Genomic DNA, 13,609 nt, shown 5'->3' with positions numbered 1-13,609 from the left:
GACATGTTTAGGAGACTCGTTAAAATTAGTGGTTATGGAAATGGCATTTTTTTGAATCAGTTTTTGACTTGCTCAGTATTCACTCAGATTTCAAAGATGGTAGTTCTCTGAACAGAAAGGTTGTAGGAAGATTTGAAAGTTAAGTAAAAATTTTCTACAGATTTTCATGCAGAAGCCATAATTGAAAGATGAAGTTATCCTTAGTATTATCTTTAGCATGTTACTTATTTTTTTAAATTTTGATCATCCTGAGAAAAAGAGAAAAGGTACTTTAATGTTATTATCTAAACAAATTTGTTGTTCACTGTGTGAGGTGAAGAAGTGTGACAATACTCAATTATGAGAAAAATGACAAAAATAGTTTGTGATTAAAATTTTTAAATGTCATTAATCTCCTTGGCTATGATTCTGTGTGTAAAGTAAAATGCAAATATATAATTGTGTACTGGAAAAAATCAGTAAAATACGGATTCACACCTACAGTGTGCTCTAATTAAGAACCAATTTTCAAGTTACAAAAGTAAAACTATTTTATTTTTTCTCCAAATTTCAAAAGAGTTTTTCAATAGGGAAATAGACTCCCAGAGGTGGCTGAAGCACTACAGAGAAGGTCCTTGCCAAAAGTGGAAAAGAGTACCGGGCTCCCTCTAGGCAGGCTTGATGCAGATGGCAGAGGAGCAGAGGTAGAGATGAATGTGTCCTGACGGCCAGAATTTCCAGGAGGCAGGGTCCTTCCTTCTCCTTTTTAGAAAGAGTGACTGTTCAGTCTGTGAGTCTCAGTAGTTACCAGAATAGCAGTAAGAGCAAGGGATCATTTTGGAGCGTGCCTTCCTTCTGTGGTGTTCTTCCTTCTGTGTTGGGGTTAGTCCTGCTGATCCTGAAAGCCAGGTGCTCCAAGGCCGTGCTGCCCGCTGTCTTGGTGGCACCGTGAGATTCCTCACACCTGTTCCTGTTGCAATGTTGTAGTCAGCGTATGACTAAGACTTATAGACATTTTGCTACTTCATGGAGAATTTAATAACTAAAAAAATAAATCTATGTATAAAATGCCATTTTCATTGGAGGCTCCAAGCCCCAGGGAGGTTTTCCAGGGTTCTCTTACCATAATCTTCCTTCATAAAATGTGTGCTATAGACTAATCTACAATACAGTGTAAGTCACCACTAACTGATTTTAATCACTACCATCTAATGCTGGCACAGAGCACTGTGTGGTCACCACCTATACCTGTCTATTCCTCCCTGTGTCTTCCCATTTTGATACCAATTTCTTTTTTTTTTTTTTTCCCTTTTCTTGATGGTTTTGTTTTATTGTTTGTTTGTTTTTGTTTCAGTGATGACAACTCTAAATTACTAATTTTTCTTTCTGTTCCTCTGGATATCATCTTCCATGTTGTCAGATGAAAATGATTAAAACATTTTCTATAGCCAAGCCTGAGTCTCTATGCTTGAGATGATGAAAAACACTAATAAACAGTACTTGAAAACCCAAAACAGACTACTAATCTGCTTTGATGACTTATTTGTCATAGAATGTATTGAGAATAACATGGAGGAAAATTAAAACACATGTAGAAAAGCCCTGTGGCCTTTTGGGTTAGTCAGAAACTTCTTATAGGATATCAAAATCATGATTCATGCATTAAAAAATTGATGAATTGAACTGCATCAGAAGAAATTCTTCTCAAAAGATACTTAAGAGAATAAGAAGCCACGTACTGGTAGAAGTTATGTACAAATTGTCTATCTGATAAAAGATTTTTATCTATAATATAATAAGAAAACAGCTCAGTTTTTAAATAAATAGACCAAAGATGATATATAGATGGCACATAAAAAGATACTTGGTATCATCAGTTAGTAGGGAAGTACAAATTAAAACCACATACAATATCCATTACAACTGATCAGAATTGACTCAAGACAAAACAAAAACCAAAACCAAGTGTGGGATTGCAAAATGTTACAATTTTGCCATTTTGGAGTTTGGCAGTTTTCCCATAAAGTTAAGCATATACTTAATATCAAATACTTTCCATTCCTAGATGTCTACCCAAGTGAAGTGAAAATTTTGTTTACACAAAAATCTGTACAGGAATGTTTATAGTGGCTTCATTCATAATCACCCAAAACTGGCAGCAATCCATATGTCCCTCAGCTGGTAACCAGATGAACAAACTGGTATATCCATACAATACAGCACCATTGAGCAATGCAAAGGGACAAATCTGTATTCAACCATGTGAATGAATCTTAAATGCATTATGCTAAATGAAAGACTCAAAAGGTTACACATACCATGATTCCATTTATGTTATATTCTGAACAAGGCTGAACTTACAGGACAAAAAATAGACTAGCCATTGCCCAAGGTCAAAGCGTGGAGAGGGATTGACTCTAGGGGCCTGGAAGATTTTTGGAGTGATGGAATCATTCTGCTTGTTAATCTTAGTGGTGATTACATAATTATATGTGTTTGTTTTATTTCGATACAGGCTCTCACTACGTTGTTTAGGGCCTTGCTAAATGACTGAGGCTAGCTTTGAACCTGCAGTCCTCCTGCCTCAGCCCCTCCAGCCACTGGGATTGCAGGCGCACAGCAATGTGTTTGTTAACACTAATCATCAGTACACTGAAAAGGATGAGTTTTACTATATGTGAATTACACTTTAATTTTTTTTAAATGGGGAAATAAATCACATAGAGATGAGGGAAGTGTGCAAATATCATCTCACTAGAAAACCTGAAGGCCTTTGTGGCATGTTTATTTTTGTAGCTTTATGTAATGAGAAGAGGTGAGCAAAATATAGCAAAGTTCTGAAGAAGCTTTGGTTTCAGAAGGGATGTCCAGACAGTTAAGCATTGTTATCTTTTTTTTTTTTTTTTTTTTTTTTTTTAGAGACAGGGTCTCACTGAGTTGCTTAGCGCCTTGCTTTTGCTGAGGCTGGCTTTGAACTCAAGATCCTCCTGCCTCAACCTCCCAAGCTGCTGGGATTGCAAGCATGCACCACCACACCTGGCTAGCTTTATTATCTAATGTCACCTTTCCCATCCTCTGGGCATGTGACTCTAAGGAAGTAGTGATGCCTCCTTGATTGTAGCATGATTGCCACTTTTGGAGGTGTTTATTATAAATGCATAAGAAGCACCTATCTAGACAAGGCATTCATAAGGAACGTTTACAGTGAGTTTACCCACAAACTGGGATTAGACTATTTAGTTTAGGAAATTTCTTTATTACTTTAAATTTTGTTACTCTTATCATTTAAGAAAATAAATAACAAAAAAAGGTAAAGACTCACAGACTCAGTTACCATAGGGTTAAATGACAAGCTCTCTGATTTATTTTAAATGTGGTATGGTTCACTGAAGTTAAGTTTACACATAATTTTATGAAGACTATCTCCTATGTAATACTGATTACAAACTTCTGCTGCTCCCTGATATTTAGAGAAATACATTTCTTTCTCTCTTTTTTTTTTTTTTTTTTTTTTTTTTTTTGTTGTTGTTGTTGTTGGGGGAACGGTGGATATTGGGAATTAAACCACCCAGGGGCACTTTCCATTGAGTTATATCCCAGTCCTTTTTGTTTTTTACTTTGAGGCGGGGTCTTGCTGAGTTGCTGAGGCTGGCCTTAAACTTTCACTCCTTGTGCCTCAGCCTCCCAAGTAGCTGAGGTTAGAGGCATGTGCCACTGCACCCAACTTAAGAGAAATTTGATTTCTATTCTTAACATTTTAAATCACTGTGGGAATGCAAAGTAAAAATTTAACCTCTCTCTTTTATATACACAGACATAATTATACTGATTTGATTATTTCATAAGTCCTTGAAAAGTATCAATTTTTAAATTCATTAAAACAATCATTTGCTATCATAGTGCTATTAAAACGCCTACTTTTATGTATATTTTCTTTCCCTCATTAAAAAGGAATGGTAAAAATTACCAATTATAAGATACTACAGGTAGATAAATACAAATACTTGTATTTCTGACCTTTTATTCCTTATCATCTTTTCTGGAAAGTCCACAGATAAGAAAGTGCCTACTAGACAGGCAGTTAAGAAATATCTAGCCGCATGTAGTGGCACAAGCCTATAATCCCAAGGACTTGGGAGGCTGAGGCAGAAGGATCACAAATTCAAGGCCAGCCTCAGCAACTTAGTAAGACCATATCTCAAAAAATAAAAAGGGTTGGGATATGGCTCAGTGGTAGAACACCACCGGGTTCAAGCTCAGTACCACAATGAAAGGAAGGAAGGAATATCTAGACAATAATAGGATTTAAAGACCCTGTACATGTATTATCTTAATTATTCCTCACAACAATAGGAAACAAACTAGAGATGCTAAATTCATTTATTCAACAACAAATATTTAAATGAGTCCCTACTATATTCTAGTCCCTCCCAACACTAGGGACATAAAGAAGACTGAGGTAGTCTGTGCCTTTAAGAATCTCCATCATTTGTCACTTAAGGTCCCTAGACCTTTCACTAGAAAGTGGCAGAGCCAGGTCCTCTGATTCAATATTCTTTTCATTGCACAGGTTATAAAAGTCTTCTACTTCAGGGAACTCAGAATGTAAATGAGATTAAAAATGAACATAATCTTTGTTCCAGAGCAACAGCATCTGCTTGGCAAAGTTTAGCAGTGGTCACTAGAACCAGAATAGTATGTATCACTTCACAGAATAGTATGTATGGCCTGAGTCTAGGCTGGTCACTGATAATCTGTAGGAATGCCAGATGACTCTTAGTCTTTGCCCTGGAGGAAATACTGGAGGTCAGTCCAAATCCCTTTTGTACAGTGAACCTCCCTGACTGGCCTTCCCTGGCAAGAATAGGTTGAGTCAGTGCAGGGAACACTAGTGGGTCTTTTCCATCCTTGTTTTCACCAGGAACAGGATAGATGTCCACAGAAACTGGCACTTATGGTGTACTTTATGAGTATCAGAATCGGAAGTACCACTAACCTATTTCTCAGCAAAAGGCAGTTAAGGCAAAAGCAGGGAGGAACAGTTGTTTCTTAGATGGCTTCACTTTATCACAGTTAACAGCGAGGGAATTTTATAGGGAGGGAAACTTTTTTGTGGGGTGGGTATACTGGAGATTGACTTCAGGGACTTTTGACCACTGAGCCACATCCCCAGCCCTATTTTATATTTTATTTAGAGACAGGGTCTCACTGAGTTTCTTAGTGCCTCACTTTTGTTGAGGCTGACTTTGACCTCGAGATCCTCCTCTTCAGCCTCCTGTGGTGCTGGGATTATAGGCATGCGCTATCGCACCCAGCCTCACTGTTTTGTTTTGTTTTGTTTTGTTTTGTTTTGTTTTGTGTAATAGCTTCTTCAGGATGCTGTGGCATCTGTGGGGAGCACACCATTCTGTTGGCCTGCTCTTACTGAGTGTCTCCTTCTGGGGTGTTGATTCTATAGACAGAGTAGACAGGTGCCAGTAGGCCATTCCAAGCCAGACCTATTAAACTGAATATCAGAAATTCCAGATACTGCTTAGAGAAAATGTTCTGAACTGCGTTTAGGTGAATTTTTTTTCTACCTTGCACAGGTACATGTGGAAAAGCGAAAAGCCACTCTACCACTCATACATCGATAGGCCAGTAGTATATAAAAGAAGAGGTGAGTTGAATTATTTCTTACTCATGCAGAGTAGCTAGCAATGCAGTTGTAGAATAACTAGGTATCTTGACTTGAAAAGTGAATGCATAAGTTAATTTCTTACTTCTTTAAAATGTTCTTCTAATGCACATGTACATCCCGGGGAGCATCATCATCTGCAAGGAGTCTCTGTAGGAATCTATTTCAGGAACATGCCATTATTCAAAACAGAGCTTAAGTTTCCATCAGAATCTAAAATCCTGTATTTTTACAACTTCTAAAGCTCTTTCCAGAGACTTTCCCTGAGATTTTCTTGTATATTCTTTTTTAAATTGTGATAAAATTCACCATTTTAATCATTTTTAAATAGCCCCCTTATGCCCCCATCTAGTTTCAATTTTAAGTTACTATCATACATTACCATGACATGTTTGTCAAAACTGAGAAACCGACATTGATACATTGCTATCAAGGGAACTCCAGGCCTTTGTGATTTAATTTAGTTTTCGTTTTATTCCTTTGCTTTTTTCCTCCATTTCCAGAAATGGTGGTGAATCTACAAAAGCAGTTTAGTGCACTGGTTGATTCAACACCAACCGTTGAAAAAAAAAGCCCTTCAAGTTTTCAGTTCAACTGGACTAAAGAAGATGCTGATAAAACTTGTTTCCATGGACATAGCCTCCAGGGAATCCTGATAAAGAAAGGCCAGTCACTGATAACCAAGAATTCATTATACTGGCTTAGTACCCAGAAATTCTGCAAAAGGTACGTGATGCTTTTAGAACTCAAAAGACAGAAGGCATGATGAAATCTCTAATTTGGCCCTGAAGGTACAGTCTTTCTGATTTAAAAAAAAAAAAAAAGTCACATATGTAAAAGAACCAGAAGGTGCTGGCAGTCAGACCTGGAGCCTTGAACATGCTAAGTAACCACACACTCTACCACTGAGCAGCACCCCCAACCCCAGAAGATGGTAAGCGTATAGTCAAGAAAATAGAATAATATATTGAGTCTTATGTAAGAATTTTAGGAAAGCTGGTAAAAATCAAGAAACATGATGTCTCACAATTAACACAAACTATTCCAACTAGCTAAATTAACCTGCAATTAGGCTGCTAAGCTAGTGTCAATGCTAATCAGGAGAACCCACTGTAGTTTTAAATTTTATTAATATTGTCTTTCTTCTGAATGATATATCTCATTCCCCTTTACCTCTTGGTGCTTCCTAAGTATGTCCTAAAAATAAAGGTATTCTTCTAGGCTAATCTGATAGGTCTGTGCTTTTCAAACTGGATGTGTGAGTGTTCATGCCATATGGACCATAGTAAGCTATAAAGAGAACTTGACATAATTAGAGATGAAACAGTTGAGGTTTTCTTCTCTGTCTGAACTGTACCTTCTGTAACTATAGATAGGGTCCCAGTAGTACTATGACTTTATGTACCAGAACCATCTACCGCCTAGTTTAGACCACAGTTTAGAAACACAGGGCAAGCAAAAAAGGCTTCATCCAAGCAATCAGATGTCACAAAACCACAACCAGAATTTATGTACTTCTCTGAGAGCTTGCAGACTGCCTCCAAGTGTGTTTGTGCCCAGCTGAGCTGTCTGATTTCCAGAATCCTAATCATCCAAAGGAAAAAAAAAATTAGAGGGGTCTAAGGGGTGTTCTGTTCATAAATCACAGCAAACATAAGTGACAGACAATAGGGCAGTCAGCATCAAATCCAAAGCAGACAAAAGAACTCAAATTACAGTGGTTGTTTGAAGTCCATTCATGACATATAACTCATACCTCCTTGTCACTGAGAAGGCCTGATGGTGTCTATTTTAACACAGAGCTCGTCCCAAAATGCTGTATGTGCTTGCTTTGGATTTGTTTTTTGTAGCCATAATTGCCATATTTTCTAATTTTCACAATAAAGCCGATAGTTTGTAATAATATAAGTATAAAGGCTTTAAAAAAACGATACTATGCTAATATGATTAGTTCAAGATAGTCAAGTAAACTGGGTGTGGTGGCACACATCTGTAATCCCAGTGATTCGAGAGGCAAAAAGCAGGAAGATCATAAGTTCAAAGGCCAGCCTCAGCAATTTCGTGAGACCTCCTCTCAAAATTTTTTTTAAAAAAATTTTTGAAGTGCTGGGGATGTAGCTCAGTGGTCAAGTGCCCCTGGGTTCAATCCCCAGTACCAAAAAAAAGTCAAGTAATATATAACTCAGTTTTTAAAGATTTCCATCCAGATGGTTAAAATGAAGTCTTTGATCAGAGCTTAAGAAAGCAGATCTTCAGCTGTGCAGATGATTTTTTAAGCCAGACTCATTTCTGAGGGTTCAGAAGAGATGGGAAGAACACTGGTATCTGGGGAGCTAGGCAGAGCAAGTTCCCAGGAGCACTCCAGAGGCGGGAGGGTGGTCTGTCCCTCCCAAGGCAGAGCTAATAATGTGTGAATCAACACCCTCACTGTCCTTCACCTTGATAGTAGCCCCATCTTCAGGTAGGCCAGTTATGACGACTGGGAGGTCAAAAGAGCTATCTTTACCTCCCTGTGAGGGGCAGGTGGTTCATCTCCACAGGAGGGAGTGCAGCAGTGGTTTTCTAGTTCTGTTCCACAGGAAATGGATATGTTTTGTGAGTACCACAAAAATTTGTTTTGAATATTTAACTGTTCTTTTAAAACTGTAATAAAAAACAATACTCAAATTTAAACACATTGGAGACCACCAAAACATTAATATGTGCTACCCAGTTTACCTTTTGTGTACAAAATTCACAGACTGTTCCTTTCCTGTACATTTGAACTTTCCATCTCTCCCTGGTACTGGGGATTGAGCCCAGGCATGCTCTACCACTGAGCTACATGCCCAACTCTTTTTATTTTTATTTTGAAACAGGTTCTTGCTAAGTTGCCCAAGCTGGTCTCAAACTTGTGATTCTCCCATCTCAGTCTCCTGAGTAGCTAGGGTTATATGTCTGCTACCACCCCTCCACGTACATTTGAATCTCTAAGAGAGGTCATGCCTTTATAGCAAACTCATCTTTAAAATTTAGACCTGTGTTTTATTGGGCATAAAATTGTTTATATAAACATATTTTGGGCTGGGCACAGGGGTACATGCCTATAATCCCAGAAATGCAGGAGGTTGCGACACAAAGATCCCAAGTTCAAGGCCAGCCTAGGCTACATAGCAAGACCTGTCTCAAAATAAAAAGGGCTGGGGCTGGGGTTGTGGCTCAGTGGTAGAGCGCTTGCCTCGCACGTGTGAGGCACTGGGTTCAATCCTCAGCACCACACAAAAATAAATAAAATAAAGATATTGTGTCCATCTATAGCTAAAAAAAAAATATTAAAAAATAAATAAATAAAAAGGGCTGGGGATGGAGCTTGGTGGTAGAGCACCCCTGGATCCAATCTACAGCAACACACACACACACACACACACACACAAACACAGGAAGAAAAAATTAAAAGCATATTCTTGCACCATCCATTTACCATACTCATATTAAGTGTCAAGCAGTGCTCAGGGGACTTCACTGCCGAATGAATGGCATGTTATAATGTGGTATATTTTGTTTTATATCTTATAACTTTGGGTAGTATTTTAGTCAGCTTCTTTGCTACTGTGACTAGGACTCCACCAGAACAATTTTAGAGAAGGAAAGATTTGTTTAGGGGCTCACAGTTTCAAAGCTCTCAATCCATAGACAGCAGACTCCATTCCTTGGGACTCAAAAAGGTAGGACATAATGACGGAAGAGTGTGGCAGAGGGAAGCAGCTCACATGGTGATCAGGAAGCAGAGAGAGACTTCACCTGCCTGATACAAATATATACCCCAAAGCCACACCCCAATTCCCACCTCCTCCAGCCACACCCTGCCACTTCAGTTACTACTTGGTTAATCTCAGTTACTGGGTTAAGACTCTCTCAACCCAATCATTTCTTCTCTGAACCTTCTTACATTGTCTCCCAGGTGAGCTTTTGGGGGACATGTCACATCCAAACCATAACAGGTAGTTTTCTGAGTTTACAATAAAATATGTTACCATTTTAAATTGTTGTTAGTGGTTCAACTTGGAAATAACAAGTTCTTAGTGTATCAGAGACATTTGATACCTTTTCTTCTCTTTCTGGTATACAATTAGAGCTTTCCTTGTGGTCCCTAAGTTTGCTTTTGTGTGTATATAACATTTTGTCTGAAAAATCTCAATATAACTGGAATTAAAAAGGAAGAAAAGCAGGGCTGGGGATGTGTCTTAGTGGCAGAGTGCTGGCCTAGGATGCTCAAGGTCCCAGGTTCAGTTCCCCGTGCTCCTCCCTGCAGAAAAGAGGAAAGCAAGAAATTGCTGTGTTTGGGAGAATTACTACATGGTTAATGTTTGGTCTTCATTAAACCAAGCAGTGAACCGATGATACGACTTTTAAATTCCTTACTAGTGAACATGGTAGACTGTTGACTTTATTCTGTATTATTAAGGTAACCTTAAGATTCTAAGTGAAAACAAAAAGTGTTTAAAGGCACATGAAAGGCAAGTGAACATTTTTGAGCCCTTGGTATGTGCCAAGCACTAGGTTAAGTGCTAATATGTATTCTTAATCCTTTTATCTATCCCACAGGGGCAAATGCTGTTTTTGTTTTAGGTTTTTTTTTTTCCTATTTTACAAATGAGAGAACTAAGAGCAGCTGTCTACAGCCACAGATGATGATGGCACAACTTTGTGATCGAACATAAGCATTCAGCAATATAGGGCCATATACATTAAGTAAATCAATACCTCAAAGTTTATATCCTCTAATGTTATTTGCTTACTTGCTTTTTAAACTTTATTAGGGCCAGTTCGAGCATATTCAAAAGTAGAGAGACAAGTGTAATGAACCCCTATGCCCAGTTTCAGCACTTGTGGGCATGGCTAGACTGCTTCACCCAAACCCAGCTCACTCCTTCATCCTACCACCCCTGCATTATTTGGAAGCAGAACATAAACATCATAACAGTTGTAAAAGTAAAACCCTGATACCATTAATCAGACATTAAAATTAATAATAAATTTTAATATATTATCAAACATGCACTCAGTGTTTAGATTTTAGTTAACAATTTTTGTAGTGAGTTTCACTCAGAGTCCAAGTAAGGCCCATCTGTTGCAAAGGGTTGACTTATCCCTTCAGTGTTTTAGTTCCTAAAGTTCCTCTCTTATCTCACTCTGCATCCCAGCTCCTTACAGTTTACTTATTGAGTAATCCCAGTCTTGTGTCCTGTACAACTTCCCATAGTCTGGACTCCGCTGATTACAGGCCATATGATACCATTTAACATGTTCTTCTGTCCCCTGAATTGCTTATACGTTGATATAATTAACAACTGGTAAGTTAGCATTAATTAGAGATTTGGTGGTAGAGATTTGATCAGATCCACTTCTGTTTTAAGTACGTGAAATTACGTGATAAATTTTTCTGTCCACATTCCATACAGGATTGCACTCAACATTATAGGTCTGGTATCTTATTTTGGATATTAGGTGAGGATTATTTGTTGGATTTTTTTGTTGTTGTTATTAGTTTTAAAAAATGTGCTCAGAGCCAGGCACAAGTAGCACACATCTGCAATCCCAGCTTGGGAGCTGAGGCAGGAGGATCATAAGTTTGAGACCAGCCTGAGTAACTTAGCAAAAACCTGTGTCAAACATTTTTTTTAAGGGCTGGGGAGATAGCTCAGTTGGTAGAGGGCTTGCAAGGCCCTGGGTTCAATCCCCAGCACCGCAAAAAAAAAAACAAAAAAAATTTTTTTTAAAGTAGGAGTTGTTGCTGGGGGTGTAGCTCATTGGTAAAGCACTTGCCTAGCTTGTGTGAGGCTCTGGAGTTAATTCCCAGCACCATGCACACAAACAAATCTGGGTTCTCTATTGCTTTCTTTGACTATGTTAAGAAGAGGGACAGGGACCAATGTGGAGTGGAAGTAGCTGGGTGGGGACTTACAAGGTCTGGTTTCTCATACACCAGTGTCCCTTTTGTAGTGATGGCAGACAATGTGAAAATGCTTTTTTTGTGTAATAAGAATTTTTACCAGATTGATCTGAGTTTCCTTCCAGCCCATAGTACTGTTTTAAGGATCACTGTGTATACTTGGTAACTTACTTGGGGGATGTGCAAAGGACAGTGCACACATTTTTGAATCACCATTTAAAGAACACTTCTTTTTCTTTCCTTTCTAGCTATTGTAAACATGTGACAACCTATGAAGAATCAAATTTTTCTCTAAGTTATCAGTTTGTACTCAATCTCTTCTCCTTCTTGCTAAGAATAAAGACTTCTCTTCTCCATGAAGAAGTGAGCTTAATTGAAAAGAAACTTTTTAAAAAAAAATATAGTGAAACAAAACAGAAATCTTCAAGATCCAGGAAAGTAAGAAGACATTGAAAAAAATGAAATGGAAACTTTCTTGGAAAAATATTTCTAATAGTGACAGTAATGTTAAATTGTAATATACCATTCTAGGAAATTGTGAAAATATTATTTTACTGAGTGTGCACACACACATGCGCACATCAAATGTGTATAAAAATATATGTTGTAAACAGGTGAAGGCTGGGTAAAGCACTTGCCCAACATGCACAAGACCCTGGTTTTTTGAGAAATTTGAAACAATAAATTATGTAAGTGGTATCCAGAAATTCGTATTTGTTATATTTTAAAACTAAGACCAGATTACTTCCTTACTCTTAATTATCACAACATAAGTCCCTGTTGGATCAGAAATCTAAACATTACAATCTTTCACATATACATATGTAAAAGTTTTATAAGGAAATAAGCGTGAATGCTTCAGTAATCTTGGAATTATGAAAGATTTTCTAAGCATGTCTCAGACCCGGAACCAAAAGGAAGGAAGACTGACAAAATGACTACATGGACAAATGACAAACTGGGAAAATATATTTGCAGCATATGATGGCAAATAATTCATGTATCAAAAGTTCTTGCAAAGAAATAGGAAAAAGACAAACTGAGTGAGGGATATGAAAAAGATGGTTTCTGAAAAAAAGAAATACAAAGGCAAATCCAAAAATCAGGGTACTCAGTCTCACTCATATTCAAAGAAATACAAGCCAAAATAAAGGATAGTACCCACATATTAGGTTGGTTAAAATTGATAAAGTATTATATCTGATGAGGACTCTGGAAAACCACTCATTTTTGCTCAAAGCTCACTTGTTTGTGCAACAAATCCTTACTGACCAACTGATGTGTCTATTCCAGTGACATCTGGACACTGGGATGCAGCACTGAACAAGATCATTGCTTTGAGGGTCATATGTTCTAATTAGGAGGGAGCAGTTAGGAAACAACTACATATGAATGAAGAACAGGGAAGGAAAGACAAGATTAGTGATAAGGTGGGCCATTTTATAAAGGGTCATGGGGGGGGGCTTTTCTGGGGAGGTGACATTTGAGCAGATTCCAACTTGAGAGAAGTGCAGTAGAGGGAGCAAGCCATGTAGCTGTTCAGGGAAGATCCTTCCAGGCAGAGGGGAAAGGACAAAGGCTCAGAGGTCAGAGCATGCTCAGTGGATTCTACCCACTTGTTCAGAGTGGCACAGGTGTGGCAGTTGAAGGGGGGAGGTAGCAGATGGGCTGGAGGAGGTTCCATGTGATTCAGGCGATGGTAAGGATGTTGACTTTCATGCTAAGTGGAAATTTTTAAGCAAAAGGTTGAGGAAGCAAATGCCTGTAATCCCAGTGACTTGGGAGATCTACGCAGGAGCAAGTTCAAGGCCAGCCCAGGCAACTTAGCAAGATCCTGTGATCCTGCCTCAAAAAAATAGAAAGGACTGGGGATATGGATCAGTGGTAAAACAAGCATTTTGAGTTCAATCCCCAGTACAAAGGGAAAAAAATTGTTGAGGAAGTGTCCCAGCTGATCAGGAATTGATGTCCTTTTTTAAAAATGCTTTTCCTGCATGGTTTTTCTTCTTGAGTCAATTAAT

The 13,609-nt window shown here is 38.2% G+C and overlaps 1 protein-coding gene across 6 annotated transcripts in view; it reads left to right on the top strand.

Annotated features, from left to right (window-relative positions):
• The window catches only part of TAF1B (TATA-box binding protein associated factor, RNA polymerase I subunit B), a 71,140-nt gene extending 58,854 nt beyond the window's left edge, over window positions 1-12,286 (top strand). For all 6 annotated transcript variants that reach the window (XM_079110948.1, XM_079110947.1, XM_079110949.1 and 3 more), the window contains 3 exons: window positions 5,568-5,638; window positions 6,160-6,382; window positions 11,837-12,286. In XM_079110948.1, coding sequence (XP_078967074.1) covers window positions 5,568-5,638; window positions 6,160-6,382; window positions 11,837-12,041 — 499 coding nt within the window. In that variant the 3' untranslated portion in view covers window positions 12,042-12,286. The remainder of the gene's footprint in view (window positions 1-5,567; window positions 5,639-6,159; window positions 6,383-11,836) is intronic.
• Window positions 12,287-13,609: the final 1,323 nt, after the last annotated feature.

Source organism: Sciurus vulgaris, assembly GCF_902686455.1.
Source record: "Sciurus vulgaris genome assembly, chromosome: 14".
In the NCBI taxonomy this organism is placed as follows: domain Eukaryota; kingdom Metazoa; phylum Chordata; class Mammalia; order Rodentia; family Sciuridae; genus Sciurus; species Sciurus vulgaris.
The sequence above is the reverse complement of the archived record's forward strand: the minus strand, read 5'-3'. Positions and strand labels throughout refer to the sequence as shown.